Source organism: Bos javanicus, chromosome 19 (genome assembly GCF_032452875.1).
Source record: "Bos javanicus breed banteng chromosome 19, ARS-OSU_banteng_1.0, whole genome shotgun sequence".
NCBI lineage: Eukaryota > Metazoa > Chordata > Mammalia > Artiodactyla > Bovidae > Bos > Bos javanicus.
The window spans coordinates 25,227,915-25,248,133 of NC_083886.1; the positions used below are offsets into that span (position 1 = coordinate 25,227,915).

At 41.1% G+C, this 20,219-nt stretch overlaps 2 protein-coding genes across 2 annotated transcripts; both read right to left on the reverse strand.

Moving 5' to 3' along the window:
* Positions 1 to 8,449: 8,449 nt before the first annotated feature.
* Positions 8,450 to 9,506, reverse strand: LOC133233007 (olfactory receptor 1A1). The gene has a single exon (XM_061393083.1). It carries the CDS (start codon positions 9,386 to 9,388, stop codon positions 8,450 to 8,452), a length of 939 nt encoding a protein of 312 aa, XP_061249067.1. The 5' UTR covers positions 9,389 to 9,506.
* Positions 9,507 to 15,332: 5,826 nt separating this feature from the next.
* On the reverse strand, positions 15,333 to 16,271 carry LOC133233008 (olfactory receptor 1A1-like). Its single transcript, XM_061393084.1, has one exon. It carries the CDS (start codon positions 16,269 to 16,271, stop codon positions 15,333 to 15,335), a length of 939 nt encoding a protein of 312 aa, XP_061249068.1.
* Between the last annotated feature and the right edge of the window lie 3,948 nt (positions 16,272 to 20,219).

The window sequence follows — 20,219 nt, forward strand, 5'->3', positions numbered from 1 at the left end:
GCAGCCTGTTCATGCGTAAGTTGCATAAGCAGATCTATGGGGCACATGGAAGCTGAAATGACACCCAGCAAGTGACATCTCTCCTTTCTTTTAGAAATGGTCACTTACTAGTCCATCTTCTCCAAGTTCACCTAATTAAGGATACAGATAATAAAGCAACACCAACATGGGTGACCTGGGAATATGGGTTATTCTGGGAGTCTCTTTAGAAAGTGGAGCTTCCCTCGTGGTTCAGATGGTAAAAGGATCTGCCTGCAATGCAGGAAACTCGGGTTTGATCCCTGAGTGTGGAAGATCCCCTGGAGAAGGGAATGTCAGTCCACTCCAGTATTCTTGCCTGGAGAATCCCATGGACAGAGGAGCCTAGTGGGCTACAGTCCATGGGTTGCAAAAAGTCAGACATGAACAAGCGACTAACTTAACTGGAGTCTCTTTAGAAAAGTGGACAACCAGTTCATGTGTGTGCTGGAAGTGCTGGCATAATACACCCTTAAATCAGTAATTTAATGGCTTAAACACATTATTCCATTGTATTGAATAAAATAACCACATAATTCTATGCTGAAAAATCTGCTTTAATTTTTTTTTCTACCATGGGCAAAAGTTAATTAGTAAACTGATCCTTTAATAAGGGATGTAATATGATTTGGAACATGTGGTCTTTGACCCTCAGACTCCATTTGACCACGCAGGAATGGCAATAGCACAGCTGAGTGGACAGAGCTGGGAAGACAGAGATGTGGGTGGTTCTGTGCTGGTTTCTGCTTTCTTCCCTGGTGTGGGTACTTCGGATATAGTGGGGTTGAGCGGAGGGGTTGGAGCAGCACCACTGAGGTGTCTCTGCTCCATCCCTGGTGCATGCATGCATGTGCGTTATTGTTATGGCGGTTTTCACCCTTGCTCAAGGATCAGCCAGGACCTGGGCTGGGTCTGCTTCTTGCACATGCGCATGTGCCTGCTAACAACTGCGGTCTCCACGCTGGCTGGCGGCAGGGCCTTGCTGAACCATCTCCACTTTTTCCACGGTGCAGCATGCACTGGCAGTTGCAGTCTCTGTCTGGCTAGAGGCAGGGCTGGGTCCTGACCTGGCTCTGCTCCTTCCCTGGTGAATGCTCACGTGCATGGGCAATGGTAGCCTCCTCTTTAGTCGGGAGCGGTGCTGGAGCAGGAGTCTGGTGTGGGCTGAGGGATGTGCTGGAGTCTTCCTGGCAGGTTGGCCAGAGCACCAAGAGGTTTCCTATGTGCTGCCTCCTCACTGGGATTGAGAATATCCAAATTTGTGCACAAGCTCTTTAAGAGCAGTGTCAGTTTCTCATAGCCCTCTGATAAGCCCCTCTTGTTTTTCAAGCCATATATGTGGGCTTGTCTTCTGGGTGTTGGATCCTAGGTCTGGGTTGCTTAATATGTGGCTTGAACCCCTCCATCCCCACAGAGGATCACTGAGCCCATGTCCCCCGCTTCTCTGGTTCACTTGTTATGGGTGTGGGTCTTGACTAGATTGCTTCCCTTCTCCTCCTGCCAGACTCCGTGTGGGTTTCTGTACAGCCTTGGTTGTAGAAGAGCCATTCTGCTAGTCTTCAGGTCATTATCGGTAAGAGTTATTCTATATGTATTTGTAGTTTTGATGTGTTTTTTTGGCGGGAGGTATGCTCAGAGTCTTCTTACTTTACTGTTTTGATTCCACCTCAGCACATAAAGATTTTAAACCAGTTATTATAACTATGTTCCATGAAGTGAAGGAAAATAGGCAGCCAATAAATGCGATTATAATCTCAGCAGAAAAACTAAAACAAAACAAAAAAGAAATAGACATTCTCCAACTGCTGATGGCTGATTCACGTTGTTGTGTGGCAGAAACCAACAGAAAATTATAAAGCGATTTGCCTCCAATTAAAAATAAATTAAAAAAAAGAAACTCTAGAGCTGAAAATTGCAGTTATTTGAAATAAAAACACACGTTGCTGTTTTAATTTACACGGCTTGGTGACATCCTGGATGAAAACCCCGTGGCACAGCATAGGACCTAATAGACTGCAACATATATATTAGTTAAGTGGAATTAATCATAAACCTGTCCTCTGGAGCTACACAGGATCAATGTAATACCTTTGATATTAGAAAGATTCTAGATATTAAAAATCACAACCATCAGTTACTCTGTCTAAGAGGAGTATTTTATATCTCCTCTGTGGGTTAGCTGTAGAGTCTAAAGAAGAGTATTGCTGCTGCTGCTGCTAAGTCGCTTCAGTCGTGTCCGACTCTGTGCGACCCCATAGACGGCAGCCCACCAGGCTCCCCCGTCCCTGGGATTCTCCAGGCAAGAACACTGGAGTGGGTTGCCATTTCCTTCTCCAATGCAAGAAAGTGAAAAGTGAAAGTGAAGTCGCTCAGTCGTGTCCGACTCTAGTGACCCCATGGACTGCAGCCTACCAGGCTCCTCCATCCGTGGGATTTTCCAGGCAAGAGTACTGGAGTGGGGTGCCATTGCCTTCTCGGAAAGAAGAGCATTAGGCATGAGGAAACTGGAGTCAGATTCTAGAGCAACATCATACTAATTAAAAGGTATTTAGGGCTTCCTGGTGGTCCAGTGGATAAGAATTCACCTGCCAATACAGGAGACACAAGTTCCATCCCTTGCCTGGGGAGATCCCACTTGCTGCAGAGCCACTAAGCGTGTGTGCCACAACTCCTGAGCCTGTGCTTTGGAGTCTGACAGCTGCAACGACTGAAGCCTGGGTGACCTAGAGCCCTTGCTCCACAACAGGAGAAGCCACCACGATGAGAAGGCCATGCACCACAACCAGCGAGTAGCCCCACTTCGGGCAACTGGAGAAAAGGCTGCACAGCCTGCAAAGACCCAGCACAGCCAAAAATAAATAACACTTAGTAAATAGGTCACTTCAACTTTCAGACATACAACTTTTCTATCTGTAAAGGGGGACTATTTCCATCTATGTCCCAGGGCTATTTTGAAAATTAAGAGACAATACTATATGTAATGTAGTAAATACACATGACCATATACATATGCATATTCAATATTTAATAAAATATCTACTTTCTCTAAACATGCGTGGCACGTTTTGCATTTCCTTTGTAGATCTTACCATGGTTTTTTTTAAGTCCCACAGGAACCCTTGAAAATACACCCAAAATGGAACTAATTTTTCTTAAATTGCTCCCTTGTTAATTATTTTCATTAAAGGCATCATTTTCCTTTTAGTGGCTCAACCTCAAAGTCTTGAAGACATCTGCTTACTTACTAGTTTCATAAAAGTACGCATTTTGTCTTTATTTCCACATGCCCTTTACATCTAGACCTTTTATCTTTGGCTTTACTGTCTCTCCTCTAGATTACTCTGTGTGCATGCTAAGTCGCTTTAGTTGTGTCTGACTCTTTGTGACCTGGTGGACTCTAGCCCGCCTCAGGCTCCTCTGTCCACAAGATTCTCCAGGCAAGAGTACTGGAGTAGGTTGCCATGCCCTCCTCCAGGGGATCTTTCTAACTCAGGTGTCGAATCTATATCTCCTGTGGCTCCTGCACTGCAGGCATATTCTTTTTTTTTTTTTTTTACATTTTTAAAAAATTTTAAATTTTATTTTATTTTTTAACTTTACAATATCGTATTGGTTTTGCCATATATCGAAATGAATGTGCCACAGTTATACATGTGTTCCCCATCCTGAACCCTCCTCCTTCCTCCCTCCCCATACCATCCCTCTGGGTCGTCCCAGTGCACCAGCTCCAAGCATCCAGTATTGTGCATCGAACCTGGACTGGCGACTCATTTCATATATGATATTATACATATTTCAATGCCATTCTCCCAAATCATCCCACCCTCTCCCTCTCCCGCTGAGCCACCAGAGAAGCCCTTAGGTTGCTCTGCTGCTGCTGCTAAGTCGCTTCAGTCGTGTCCGACTCTGTGCGACCCCGTAGACAGCAGCCCACCAGGCTCCCCCGTCCCTGGGATTCTCCAGGCAAGAACACTGGAGTGGGTTGCCATTTCCTTCTCCAATGCAGGAAAGTGAAAAGTGAAAGTGAAATCGCTCAGTCATGCCCGACTTGTAGCAACCCCATGGACCGCAGCCCACCTCTGTCCATGGGATTTTCCAGGCAAGAATACTGGAGTGGGGTGCCATCGCCTTCTCCGAGGTTGCTCTAGGAGCTGCCTAATTAAACTTCAGTCTCACCACTCCTCCCTGCTTTCTTACTGTTATCCATTCAATCTTAATTAAATAAAACATTCACCATTGCTTCATGCAGATTGTGTTATCCATCTATCTAGCATTGTAAATCTTCCTAGGACCACCTGGCAACTGAAGAGTTTGGATTTTAGTAGTAACTTCCATCTAACCAGGGCTTCTCTGGTGGCTCAGACGGTAAAGTGTCTGCCTGCAATGCGGGAGACCCGGGTTCGATCTCTGGGTTGGGAAGATCCCCTGGAGAAGGAAATGGCAACCCACTCCACTACTCTTGCCTGGAAAATCCCATGGACTGAGGAGACTGGCGGGCTACAGACCATGGGGTCACAAAGAGTCGGACACGACTGAGCGACTTTACTTTCCATCTAACTATGTGGTACCCCCAGTTGCATTCTCCTGACTCTCCCCTCTTGAATTTCCTCCCATCTTGAATCCTATGCTTATCTTTGCCTTGCTTTTGTTTTTAATACACTTTTATCGCATATATGTCTATTCCCAGAAAGTTTATTATTTGATTTCTTTAACTGTTTATAATCTTATAGAAGGATATTGATAGTAATCTTTGCGGATATATCTTTTTAAATATTATTAAAGTGAAAGTGAAGTCACTCAGTCGTGTCTGACTCTGCGACAGCATAGACTGTAGCCCATCAGGCTCCTCTGTCCGTGGGATTTTTCAGGCAAGAGTGCTGGAGTGGATTGCCACTTCCTTCTCCAGGGGATCTTCCCGACCCAGAAATCGACCCCGGGTCTTCCGAATTGTGGGCAGACGCTTTACCGTCTAAGCCACCAGTGTGGTGCAAATATTACTAAGATCTAGCCAAATTGTAGCATGTCTGTGTGGGTCATCTAGAAAATAAGAGATTTCTCTACCGGTTGGAGTGACTAATCCAATTACCAAGGACATTGTGTTGCTGCCACAATTTGTCTAGAACTCTGTCTGGAATGCCTTTTGTATTTACATAGCCGGTAGCAGAGACTACTAGCAGCTGTGTCAACCAAAAAAACAAAGAGCAGTTCTATTGAGGACTCAGACCCCTTAGGAACCAAAGTTCTGGTCACCTCATCAGGGGAGGACCAAGTGGCAGCTGTTCAGTACCTCTGCTCAGATATCTGAGCATCAGATATGTGGTCATTCCATCTTGTGTGCTCCTAGGTTCTGAGAGCATTACCTTCCCCTCTGTTCCCCTAGCCATACAAGAGTTAAATTCCTGAGTTAATAATTTTTGGGTTACCTTGGCATCCATCTTTTTTCTCCTTTAGTCTCTTTCAAGATATACCTGTGTATTTAATTCCTTATTTTAAATCTTCTTGGTTCAAAAATACCTAGTGTGACTTTTGTTTTCTGAATGGACCCTAATTTGCCTGAATTGCCATATCTACTATGCAGTCTTTTCCGGACAGTCAATCTCAAGACATTGGAACTTGAAGTAGTTTAAATAGCAATGTTAACATTACCCCAGCAAAGCATGTTGAACAGAATCAAAGGGAGTTGGGTAGGACAGTGACTAGACATGTTGATGCAATGTTTTTTATTTGCATTTAAAGTTATAAACATACATATAGATTCTTATGATTGTTGTACAGAATTTAGTAGAGGAGATCAACTTGCCTTATCTAAATTCAAACAGAAGAATAACATGAGAAGGATGAGGCAATTAAGTGGTATGGGATTCTCCTAAGAGTCTACATCCACTTACCCATAACAGCAAAATTATGCAGTCATCAAAATTGTTGCATTCTTTATTTAAACATAATATTGCAGTAATCATTTATTCATTTAATATAAATTTATGAAGCAGTTACTGGATGTCTGCCCTAAGTGTTGAAGATACAAATCTTTGCATTAGTGTGGGATTAACAGGTAAAAAGATTATGTAATATTTTTACTGACCAATATTGAAAATTCTCTACATTAAATACCTTCATTCCTTCCATGATTTAGTCATTCATTCACACAGATTCATATGTATTTGTAATCAAATCTTTTTTGATTAAAAAGAAGATAATTGGGGTAAATCTCATCCTTGGTGTTTTAGAGACCCAGAAAGCATTGAAAGGTGAATAACGTCATTATCCAATGCCCATGGTCAAATTCTTGGTGATCTGAATGATCTACAGAAGATGATAATTTTATATGTTTACTGGCAGTTAATATAGTAGATACAAAACAACTTGCACATTGTTCCAAGAGATACTCAATCTAACTATTTAAAACATTATCCTGTGTGGACATACTATATTTGAGGACAATCATTTGTATGTTATTAATATTTTTTAAAGTTTTATAATTATATCATGAACAGAATCAAATCACAGAGAGTAGAGTTCCTTAGTGGTACTTGCTGACCTGCTGAATTAACTGTCTGTTTTTTTGTTTTTTTTTTTTAATTTTTCAGCACTTTATTATTTTTTTTTATTTGATAAATTTAACGCCTTTTATTGCCATACCTCATTTTACTGTGCTTTGCTTTAGTGAGCTTTATAGATACATGTTTTTGTTTTTTTTTCCTTGTTAATTTTCTGTTTAGTTGATCTATCCATAAGTGTGAGTGGGGTATTAAAGTCTCCCACTATTATTGTGTTATTGTTAATTTCTCCTTTCATACTTGTTAGGATTTGTCTTACATACTGCGGTGCTCCCATGTTGGGTGGATATATATTTATAATTGTTATATCTTCTTCTTGGATTGATCCTTTGATCATTCTGTAGTGACCTTCTTTGTCTCTTTTCACAGCCTTTGTTTTAAAGTCTAATTTATCTGATACGAGTATTGTGATTCCTGCTTTCTTTTGGTCCCAATTTGCATGGAAAATCTGAATTAACTGTCTGTTTTTGAGGAATATTACTTACATGATGAGAGCTGGTCATCCAGAATGAAAGCCTCATCCTTCCCAAGTCATGCTGGAAAGACATGGTCACATCATTTTCAATACTGCTCTCTTTTTTTTTTTTCCATTTATTATTTGGCACTCAATTTTCTTGCCACTGTAACTTTATTTCATGCTATAATTAAGTCAGCACTTTATTATATTAATTAAACCAGAATATTTATTACCTTTGGATGCAATGACTCTATTGATGAGTGTCATTTTAGTAAGATTTTAGAGAGAATCTTATACTCTTTTGAAACAGTCTAGTTTAATTGACAATACAGAAAGAACAAAAATATCCACTCAAGTAATTTCCTTTAAAGATTTCAAAGGTTGGATAAATAGTGTCTCTGGTGGCTCAGTGGTAAAGAATCTGCTGCCAGTGCAGGAGATGTGGGTTCAATCCCTAGGTTGGGAAGATCCCCTGGAGAGGGAAATGGCAACCCTCTCCAGTATTCTTGCCTGGAAAATCCCACAGACAGAGGAGCCTGGCAGGCTACAGTCCCTGGGCTGCAAAAGGTTCAGACACGACTGAGCAACTAAACATCAACAAATAGTATCTAGTCTGATTATGTCTATCATTGTGTGCATACGTGCTAAGTCTCTTCAGTCATGTCTGACTCTTTGTGACCCTACCCTATAGACTGTAGTTCACCAGGCTTCTCTGTCTGTGGGATCCTCCAGGCAAGAATACTGGAGAGCATTGTCATTCCCTCCTCCAGAGGGTCTTCCCAACCCAAGGACTGAACTGGCATTTCTTATGTCTCTTGCATTGGCAGGCAGGTTCTTTACCACAAGTGCCATCTGGGAAGCCCCATGTCTATCATTATTAGATTATGATTCTGAGACTGATATTTTCATTTGTTCATCCTACTTTTTACCAAGAATTATTGGATACACTTTATATAACCGAGGTTGTAAAAGGTACAGTGATATATCAGCTCCTGCCTCAGAGATTTGAAAGCATAGTAGGGCTGATTAACATCCTAGTGCAATTAAAACTGACATTCAGATACTGATTTATATCCTTCAAACCATGGACTTCTGTGATCCTCACACCTGTGACAGTGGTGGGGCAGATTCTATTATTCTTAATATGTAGATGTAGAAGCTGAGCTTCAAACCTTCTCAGATTTACTGTGATAATCAGTATCTTTGCTAGGATAAGAATCAAATATTCCTGGGCTTCCACTCTGCTAAATGGACAATGATGAGTACAAAGTGATCTATCATAAATTGTTATAAGATTTCTGAAAGAGGACTTTCTAGCTGGAAAGATCAAAGACAGCTTCTTGGAGAGGAATGACATTGGGGATGGATTTCCAAGTGCATCCTAAATTCTGAGGGCAGTCTCCAATGCAGGATGACCTCACATTGGTTGTGAAAAAATTCTCCTGCTGAAGAGTTTCCCCAGGGCAGCCTTCATGTCCCGATTCCTCAGACTGTAGATGAAAGGATTTAACATTGGGGTCACCGCTATGTACATCACAGTTATCACTGCATCCTTTAGGCTGTAACTAGTCAGAGGGCGGAAGTACATGCCCATGACTGTCCCATAATACAGAGAAACAATGGTGAGGTGGGAGCCACAGGTGGAGAAGGCTTTGAGCACACCTTTGGTGGATGGAACCCGTAAGACTGTGGAAAAGACCCGAACATAAGAGATGATGATGCATAGTAATGGCACGGAGAAAACACCAACCCCCAGGTACATCATCTTCACATTAAAGTGGATGTCAGAACAGGACAGCTTAAGCAAAGGGGTAATGTCACAGTAGAAGTTGGCCACTTCCTGGTTTCCACAGAAGGACAGGCTAGCTGTGAGCAGAGTGTGGGGGAGGGCATTGCCATTTCCAACCACCCAAGACCCAATGACTAGCAGGACACAAGTCTGTGGGCTCATGATTGTTGTGTAGTGAAGTGGGCGGGTGATGGCCACAGCTCGATCATAGGCCATAGCAGCCAGGATGTAACTATCTGTGTTACCCAAGGCAATCATAAAATACATTTGTGTTAGGCATCCTCCAAAGGAGATGGCTTTGCTTCCCAGGAGGTGGTTGGCCAGCGTCTTAGGGATAGTTACAGAGGAGAAGAAGATGTCAACGAAGGAGAGGTTGGCAAGGAGAAAATACATGGGGTTGTGGAGGCGAATGTCAGAGCGAATGGCCAAGATGATGAGCAGGTTTCCAATCAATGTGCTGGGGTAAATGAACAGGAAAAGTAAGAAGAAGAAGTCTTCCTGTTTTTGCTGGCCAGTAACTCCCAGGAGGATGAAATTGAAGGTAGAAGATTGGTTGTCTTCTCTCATGGATCCTTTAGCAGGAAAGGAGGGAGGAATCCAGAATTATTAGTGTGGTTATTGTGTGTATTGATCTTTCTTACCCACCGTTTTTGACTCACATGACCAACCGTCTCTATAACTGAGCTAACTAAATCTGGAGATAACCTATATTTGGGGGGAAATATCTTTATTGATTGGTAGGACTAATCAAGAATTACCCCTGGACACTCATGAATAAAAACTGAGCAATCTGTGAATCAGAGGTGCTCATCCTCCTCCACCCCAGAACCATCACATCTCTAGGATTTAATCAGTTAACAAATACTAATTTTTATATTGCATGTGCCACTTTGTTAGACCTTGAAAAAGTACAAAATGTGAAAAGTATAAGAATTTCATTCATGTATTCAATACAGAAGACAGAGTTAGATGCTAAGGTGCCATCGCAGATCACAGAGAGAGATGATTTCTGCTGAAATCTTGAAGGGAGAAGTAAAAGAACCATATGTCCCCGGGAGAGGAGCCAGGAGGTTCATCAGCATGAATGCTATGAACAGAGACCATGAGTCAGAGTTCCAGGAAATGCTGGGCTGCTGAAATCCATTTTCCTGGAGAGTGTTTGTGTTCTAAGATACTTGTCCCATGAGTGTGAAGATGCTGAAGACAGTTTTTCAGAAGAAGCCAAATTCTTCCCTGTGGTATTAGGGGTTCAGGTGAAAGAAATGCCCTCTTAAGTGCTTTGACCTATTGTTGCTTTGTCAGAGAAATAACTTATTTTTCTTAAGGGGTCTGTTAACATGCACTGTTGAATATGGGAGTGCAAGGTTTGTAGCTATTCCCGGAGGCAACAGGCTTTTGTGGGTTCGTCTGCATGCATGCATATGTACACACACAGAGTATTATCTCAGGAAGTAGCTGAGGAATGGCATAACCAAATCAAAACTACCCCTTCCTCACCCTGTTTTCATGGATAAGGGCCCAGGAATAACCATTGTCAGAAGGGGAATGTCTCTCTCCCTCTCTCCTCTCTGTCTCCCCTCTCTCCTCCCTTCCCCTTTTTCTCTTCATCCAATCAGGAGACCTTGGGTTCTGAATTCAGGCCAAGGTTTGGGTCCGTGTTCTGCCTCTACATCTGTGAAGACAATTCAATTCACCATTTTTTTCATCTGGTAAAATAGCAATACTTCTGCTTACCTCTCCTGGGATTGTGAGGGTCAAAGGAGATTATGTGTGTAGTGTAGTTACTGGCTATTTAATCCCCTGGTATTACTGTTGTAAAAAGTTTCTTCTCCAACATCCACAGCTTCTACCTGGGGAGTCAGCTCAGACGCTTCCAAAAGGGACTTGGTCCTGTGGCCTTCACTCCTCTTCCATGAATGGAGAGTCTACAGGCAGCGGGTCCAGTTAGTACCCGTTAGCTTTCCTTTCTGGAGGCAGGCATGCTGGAGAATGTGTTAGTAGTAGTCCTAGAGGAGGGTCTCTGGTCCTGTGTTTCTGAGGCAGAAGACACAGGACTGGAATGATTTGAAAAGAGGAGCCCCGAGTTTTCCCACTGTGGAGCAGAAGAGCCAGAAGGAGTTGGCCTGGATGGGGGCTAAAGATGAGGACTCTAGTTTCCTCCTCAAGGAAACATGATGGGTCATATGATAGAGAAAACGGTGAGTGGTTCACTAGGTTATAAAGTCTCTTGAAACATGACTCTCCCATGTCTTAATTCGGGCCAAAGTCAGAGTAATTGTTGAGACTCATTACATGCTGTGCCTTGAGGGGATTCAGTCATTCTCATGAGTAATTTTGTCAGAGTTCTTTTCTAGAAGCAATGATGGGCAACAGTCTCCCAGAGTGTCTCCAGGGTCCAGGCTTTGGCCTCACCTATTCTGGCCTCTCTGTTGAAATGTGGACCCTTGTCCTCTGCTTTAGCACAAACTGGAACCATCCCTTGGGATACAAGGAGTGTGGTAAAATTGAACTCCTGGGCTTTATTCTAGGCTACACTGAAGCCTTTCTGATGTTAAATGTGCAAAGAAGAGTAATTATATTTCATCTTTTATCTGTGATTTGTCTTAGGGGAGGCTATGAGGGAAATTAAACTTTCCTTTTTCTTGTGCTTTGATAGTAAGTCTCTGAATTTTTTCGATTCTTAGAGAAGAAAAGGTTCTAGATGTTATCTAGTCCACCTCATGTATGTATCACCTTTGTAACAGCCCTGATTAGTGGTCATGTGAAGAGTTGACTCATTGGAAAAGACTCTGATGCTGGGAGGGATTGGGGGCAGGAGGAGAAGGGAACGACAGAAGATGAGATGGCTGGATGGCATCACTGACTCGATGGACGTGAGTCTGAGTGAACTCTGGGAGTTGTGATGGACAGGGAGGCCTGGCGTGCTGCGATTCATGGGGTCGCAAAGAGTTGGACATGACTGAGCGACTGATCTGATCTGATCTGATCTGATGCTGTATCTTAGCCCCTTCTGTAGTAGCAGTCTGTAGAGGACCATGGTGAAGGCTCTGAGCTCTGACTGGGTTTCAGTCCAGGCTCTGCCTCTTTCGAGCTGTAAGTAACTTTGCATAGTTATTAAATGTACTTGCTCATTTCTGTGGGGCTTCCCAGGTGGTGCTGTGGTTAAGAATCTGACTGACAATACAGGAGACATAAGAGACATGGGTTCAATCCCTGGGTTGGGAAGATCTGGAGAAGGGCATGGCACCCCACTCCAGTATTCTTGCCTAGAGAATCCCATGGACAGAGGAACCTGGAGGGCTACAGTCCATGGGGTCGCAAAGAGTTGGACGCAATTGAAGCGACTTAGCATGCATGCACTCATCTGTATAATTGAAATAACAAAGTAGCAGCAGCAGCAACATTCTCAGAAATTTGTTATGAGGATCACATGAACTGATATCTTAAAAGGCCTTAAACCAGAGCCTGCTATATGGTTAGCACTTAGCAAATTTTAGCTGTTATTTTATTATTTCTGTGCTACTTTTTTCCTCCTATAATACTTCCTATCAACAACCTCTTTTACTACTAGCCACGTAGCTGTTGGATGACTCTCCAAAATCTTCAGATTCTACCGATCTTGAAACATTTGCTGAATCACATTTTCCCTTGAGTTGTTTCAGGTTACGCCATTGTATTTGCTCTGTTATTACTGTTACTCAGATCACAGCCCACTGTCTAGGACTTGGGCTTCACAGACGTGGATAACATAACATCTCATGATAAATATTTTTATCCTAGTAATTTTTTTCTCTTTATGTCCTTTTAAAAATATCTTACTAATTCACTTTTTATTTTCTGAGGGCTCAACTAGGGGCAAGGAATTGTGTAATGGCATCAGAGAGAACTATGAAGAAAACCATGTTTTAACCTCAAACATTACAACTGTTTCTATGTAAAGTGTCTACAACTTTCCTTAGCTTATAAAAGGAATCTCTTACCTCCCATGTGCTAAAGAGAAAATCCTGTGGATTGTCACAGAGGCTAAAATTTACTGTCTGTTATAAAATCCCAAACTTTGTTAAATCTCTTCTAAAGATACTAAAAAATGACCTATGCAATATATTTGCAGAATAACAGAAGAGGAAAAACACCTTAAGTACTTGGATGAAAAATTGTATTAGAAAGTTCTCTAAAGAAGGGAACAAAAAAATTTTTTTTTAATTTTAAAATATTTTAAGACTTTTAAAATAAGAGAGTATGAGACAAATAAATTTAGATGAAAATGAAAATGACATAGAAACAGCAAACAGAAGTGAATGAGGAACACTACATGATTGTACTTGGCATTTTAGGCAGAATTGACAACATTTCAGAAAATAAATGAGCAGTATTCAGGACAATCCAGAAATTGTCTTCATCTGTCCAGGAGGATTATTTGACAGCTCTCCTTGGAGATATGAGCATTAGATATGTGGTCTTCCTTCTTCTGAGCGCCAGTGTTCTGGTAACACCACCTTTTGCCTTTTGCTCCCTTGAGATATTGTAACTTCTTGCAGTTTTTACTCTGGGTTACTCAGCATTTTTTACTCTGGTTAGCTCAGCATTTTCTTTTTTTATCTTTAGTCTCTTTTAGGATATATTAGTATATTAATACTATATATCTAATTGTAGTAGTCATGTACGGATGTGATAATTGGACCATAAAGAAGGCTGAGTGCCAAAGAATTGATGCTTTTGAACTGTGGCCTTGGAGAAGACTCTTGAGAGTCCCTTGGACTGCAAGGAGATGAACCAGTCAATCCTAAAGGAAATCAACCCTGAATACACTTTGGAAGGACTAATGCTGAAGCAGAAGCTCCAATATTTTGGTCACCTGATGCAAACAGCTGACTCATGGGAAAAGACTTTAATGCTGGGAAAGATTGAGGGCAAAAGGAGAAGAGGGCAGCAGAGGATGAGATGGTTGGATAGGATCATGGACTAAATGAAAATGAACTTGGGCAAACTCCAGGAGATAATGAGGGACAGGCAGGACTGGTGTGCTGCAGTTCATGGGGCTGCAAAGAGTCAGACACGATTTAGCAACTGAACAACAACAATCTAATTCCCTGTATTAAATCTTCTTTTTTTAACTTGCTATTCATTTTTTATTTAACTTTTTATTGGAGTATAGTTGATTTACAATGTTGTATTAGTTTCAGCAAAACGAATCAGTTTTACATATACATACTCTTTTTTTTTTTTTTAAGATTCTTTTTCCATATAGGCCATTATAGAGAACTGACTAGAGTTCACTGTGCTATACAATAGGTTCTTAATAGTTAGCTGTTTTTTAAAAAAATGATTTCTTTGATCGTGCTGGGTCTTTTGTTTCTGTGCGGGCTTTGTTCTGGTTGCAGCGCATGTCACGCTCCAGTTTCGGTGTGTGGGCTTCTCATTGCAGGGGCTTCTCTTGTTGCAGAGCTTAGAGCACTCAGTCTTCAGGAGTTGTGGTATGTGGGCTCAATAGTGGTGGCTTCTGGGCTCTAGAGCACAGGCTCAATAGTTAGAGCACACTGGTTTAGCTGTTCTGCAGCATGTGAGATCTTCCTGGATCAGGGATTGAACCCATATCTCCTGCATTGGCAAGTGGATTCTTTACCACTGAACCACGAGGGAAGCCCCTGGCTATCTATTGTATATGCAGTAGTATGTATATGCCAGTCCCAATCTCCCAGTTTATCCCTCGTTCCTTATCCTCTGTTAACCATGTTTGTTTTCTACATCCGTGACTCTAGTTCTGTTTTGTAAATAAGTTCATTTGGACGATTTTTTTTTAGATTCCACATCGAAGTGATATCAACCATTTTGTGGGAGGTAAATCTTCTTATTTAAACATACCTGTTATGATTTCTGTTCCCAGAGTGAATCCTTTTTGACATTTGAGGTACATAATGGATGCAATATCCACTATGATTACATATAATCATGATTATATTACAGTTTAGAGACTAACAGCGTCATATATTTTGCTTTCCTCCAGCATTCATTGGATGCACTTTATATGACCAAGACTGTGAAAGGTATGGTGATATGTTAAGACAGCTTCTGCCTTAAGAGGCTTGCAAACAGTAGAGGTGATTAAATGTAGTAATCTAATAATTAGCATAATCATTAAAAAATCTAATGACACTTGAATAGTGATTTACAGCCTTCGTAGTCTGAGCCATAGTGATCCTTGTACCTTATGACAGTGGCTGGGCAGGTATTATTATTCTTTACATGTGGATGTAGAGGCTGAACCTCAGTCTTTCTCACTTGTCCTCTCACAGTCAGTTGTTTAACTGGGACATGAACCCAATATTCCTGCCAAAGCAAAACAAAACATACAAAGTGGTGATTTGAGTAATGTGGTTCATAACTGTTATAAGATTTCTGAGAGGAGGAATTTCCAGAAGGAAAGATCTAGGCAGCTTTTTGGAGGGGATGACGTTGGGGATGGGTCTGCGGGTATACCCTAATTGGTGACTGCAGTCTTCAGTGTATGAGCTCATGTTGGATGTGAGGACGTTCTCTTGCTGAAGAGTTTTTCCAGGGCATCTTTCATGACCCTATTTCTCAGAGTATAGATGAAAGGATTTAACACTGGAGTTACTGCGATGTACATCACGGTTATCACTGCATCCTTTAGGCTGTAACTAGTCAGAGGGCGGAAGTACATGCCCATGACTGTCCCATAATACAGAGAAACAACTGTGAGGTGGGAGCCACAGGTGGAGAAGGCTTTGAGCACACCTTTGGTGGATGGAACCCTTAAGACTGTGGAAAAGACCCGAACATAAGAGATGATGATGCATAGTAATGGCATGGAGAAAACACCAACCCCCAGGTACATCATCTTCACATTAAAGTGGATGTCAGAACAGGACAGCTTGAGCAAAGAGGCAATGTCACAGTAGAAGTTGGCCACTTCCTGGTTTCCACAGAAGGACAGGCTAGCTGTGAGCAGAGTGTGGGGGAGGGCATTGCCATTTCCAACCACCCAAGACCCAATGACTAGCAGGACACAAGTCCGTGGGCTCATAATTATTGTGTAATGAAGTGGGCGGGTGATGGCCACAGCTCGATCATAGGCCATAGCAGCCAGGATGTAACTATCTGTGTTAGCCAAGGTAATCATGAAATACATCTGTGTTAGGCATCCTCCAAAGGAGATGGCTTTGCTGCCCAGGAGGTGGTTGGCCAGCGCCTTAGGGATGGTTACAGAGGAGAAGAAGATGTCAACGAAGGAGAGGTTGGCAAGAAGAAAATACATGCGGTTGTGGAGGCGAATGTCAGAGTGAATGGCCAAGATGATGAGCAGGTTTCCAATCAATGTGATGGGGTAAATGAACAAGAAAAGGACGAAGAAGAAGTCTTCTTGTTCCTGATGACTACTAACTCCTAGGAGGAAGAAATCCAGGACAGAGGATTGGTTTTCATCTCTCATAGCTCCTTTGTTAGCAAGGGAAGAAAAGAAACCAGAATTTTTAGTGAAGTACCATGTCTAATATATTCTTTATTCACCACATTGGATTACCTGTGTTTATACTTGGGTATGCTAAATTCAGAGATGATTAATATTTTGGGAAAATGATCCCTTTTCATCAATCAGAGAGCCTTTGACAAATTCTAAGAAGATCAGTGATGCCCATTCTCCTGAATAAAAACCTTTGATTTAATCATTCAGCAATTAAATGTCAATTAGTGTGTGCTAGATACTTTGTAAGGCCTTGTGGAAAAACCATGAGCATGTTGAAAATATGGTTGTCTATTTATTTGACATATATGACATAGTCTCTGCTTTTAGGGACCTTATAACTTCATGGGGAATCCTATTTGTCACAGGAATTTTATTGTACATGATAGGAAAAGGACAGCATTCTAGAGTATTTGAAGAAAAAACTTCAGTACAAAGAATGTGTCGTACATGCAGCATCCTGGATAATTAGAAACCGTTCTATTGACTGATCCCAGAGCCCAGGTGGTATCAGGTGTCTGCACTGGTGTTCAGTCAGTTCAGTTCAGTTGCTCAGTTGTATCCAACTCTTTGCAACCCCATGAACAGCAGCACGCCAGGCCTCCCTGTCCAGCACCAACTCGCGGAGTTTACCCAAACTCATATCCATTCAGTTGGTGATGCCATCCAACTATCTCATCCTCTGTCATCCCCTTCTCCTCCTGCTCTCAATCTTTGCCAGCATCAGGGTCTTTTCAGATGAGTCAGCTCTTTGCATCAGGTGGCCAGAGTACTGGAGTTTCAGCTTCAACATCAGTCTTTCCAAAGAACACCCAGGACTGATCTCCTTTAGGATGGACTGGTTGGATCTCCTTACAGTCCAAGGAACGCTCAAGAGTCTTCTCCAACACCACAGTTCAAAAGCATCAATTCTTCTGCACTCAGCTTTCTTTATAGTCCAACTCTCACATCCATACATGACTACTGGAAAAACCATAACCTTTACGAGATGGACCTTTGTTGACAAAGTAATGTCTCTGCTTTTTAATGTGCTGTCTAGGTTTGTCATAACTTTCCTTCCAAGGAGTAAGTGTCTTTTAATTTCATGGCTGCGATCACCATCTGCAGTGATTTTGGAGCCCCCAAAATAAAATCAGCCACTGTTGCCCCATCTATTTGCCATGAAGTGATGGGACCAGATGCCATAATCTTTTCTGAATGTTGAGTTTTAAAGCCAACTTTTTCACTCTCCTCTTTCACTTTCATCAGAGGCTTTTTAGTTCTTCTTCACTTTCTGCCATAAAGGTGGTGTCATCTGCATTTCTGAGGTTATTGATATTTCTCCCGGCAATCTTGATTCCAGCTTGTGCTTCCTCCAGCCCAGCGTTTCTCATGACATACTCTGCATATAAATTAAATAAGCAGGGTGACAATATACAGCCTTGACGCATTCCTTTTCCTATTTAGAACCAGTCTGTTGTTCCATGTCCAGTTCTAACTGTTGCTTCCTGACCTGCATATAGGTTTCTCAAGAGGCAGGTCAGGTGGTGTGGTATTTCCATCTCTTTCAGAATTGTCCACAGTTTATTGTGATCCACACAGCCAAAGGCTTTGGCGTAGTCAATAAAGCAGAAATAGATGTTTTTTTCTGGAACTCTCTGGTGTTAGAAGATTGTAAATCAAAAGACGGGCTTCCCAGGTGACTCAGTGGTAAAGAATTCACCTGCTGATGCAGGAGATGCAGGAGATGAAGTTTCAGTCCCTGGGTGGGGAAGATCTCTTGGAGTATGAAATGGCAACCCACTCCAATATTCTTGCCTGGAAAATTCCATGGACAGAGGATCCTGGTGGACTACAGTCCATGGGGTGGCAAACAGTCAGACACGACTGAGTGACTGAGCACACGTGTACGCGGATCAGAAAGACAACTGGGAATAGGTCCTAGCAAAGCAAGCCTAGTAAAATTCCTCCTCAGATGTCCCATTTTCAAAGTATTTATTTTCTACTAGCTCTTGGTAGGTTTTACCTCTTTTCCACACCCTTAATTATATATAAGCTCAACGCTTTCTGTTTTCCCTCGCTTTGCTATGTTATTTCTTTTGGTGACTCATTCAACCCCATTGTGGCTTCAGCCACTGCTTAGTAGACTGTCTGATCTACATCTGTACACTTGATCTCTCTTTACTTTATTGCCACATTTGTTGTCCTGTAACATGTCTACGAATCCCTATACACTGCATATGCAACCTAAATAGTTGGCAAGGTTTTTTGAAAAGGAAAACCTTCTTTATTTTTATCTCTTCCAGAGAGATTCTTGTGAAATAGTGTTCATTTTGTGTACCAATAAGTTTACACTCAATATTTCTTGAATTATACCCAGGTTTATTATATGGGCTCCCCACATGTGGTGTACTCCTGGGCACACTCATCCAGTTTTCCCTCACCTCTTCATCTGATCTTGTTGATTTAATTTCAAATAATTGGTCTATAACCCAACCTTTCTATTTATTGTCTCTGTACTTTAAAATTAATTTTTAATTGGGGTATAATTGCTTTGCAGTGTGGTGTTAGGTTCTTCTGTATATCAAACTCAATCAGTTATACATACATATATCCCCTCTTTTTTCAGATTTCCTTCCCATTTAGGTTGCCAAGGAACATTGAGTAGATTTCCCTGTGCTATATAGTAGGTTCTCATTAATTATCTATTTTATACATAGTAGTGTGTGGATGTCAATCCTAGTCTCCCAGTTTATCCCATCTCCCCTGCCCCCATTGGTATCCATAGTTTGTTTTTATATAGTGTAGTATCGCTTATATGTGAAATCTAGAAAAATGGTACAGATGAACTTATTGACAAAGCAGAAGTAGAGACTCAGTGCTTTAGTTTTGACAACCATAATTTTCTATCTGATACATTATAATTTATAAGTCTAGATTCTGAATGGGAGTATATTATCAACTCTAGAATTACAGTTATTGCTGGAATGAAAAGAAAAAATTGAGATTTGGGATGGGAATAAATGGAGTTTTGAATGTATCTAATATTTATTTCTTTAAAAAATTTGGAGCAAACTGAATCACTTTGCTGAATACCTGAAACTAACTCAACATTGTAAATCAACCATATTCCAAAAAAAAAAAACTGGAGTAAATTTGACCAAATCTTATATTTGTTAAATCTAGGTAATAAGTTTTTTAAATGTTATACTCTTTGTCATTATGATGTTTTAATAATTTTATAATAAGTAAATTTAACTTAAAATATACATTTCACAGGTTGGATGATAACTGGGTCTAGAGTGTAGTCATGAAGCTGGATGGTTCTATTCTATTTTTCAGTCAATGTAGGAGACAAAATGTTCCTTGTGAAGAGGTTAAAAATAAATGGAAGTTATTTAGACTGGGAATGGGGACCCAGGGGCCAAATACAATGCTCATCTAGGCTTACTTATAGAGATGGCTGCTTATTGAACTCACAATTATATTATAAAATACAAATGGGATTCTGTTTATCTCTTTAAAACCACTCATTTTCTACATATCACCTAAGAGATGAAGTCCAAGTTTCTTATGGAAAAAATCTCAAGGACCAATTGTTTAGACAGTGAAGGGTACCTTCAGGCAGAACCACATGTATATCTTTATCAGAAGCTGAGGCTTCAGGTACGGGAATAAGAAGAATTCAATTAGGAAAAGAAATTTGGGGTTATATTGTGAGGAGTTTTGACCAACACAGGTAGTTTGTACTTTATTCATTAGGTACAAAGATAATATAGTGGATGTGAGTACAATTAACCTTTTCTGATAATACAGATATGCAACCTTTTATTTAACGTAAATAGAAATTTGGACATATATATTAAATGACTGATTCATAAGGCAATATTTTGAATGCGTATCTTGTGCAAGAACAACCACAAGGAAATAAAAAGATAA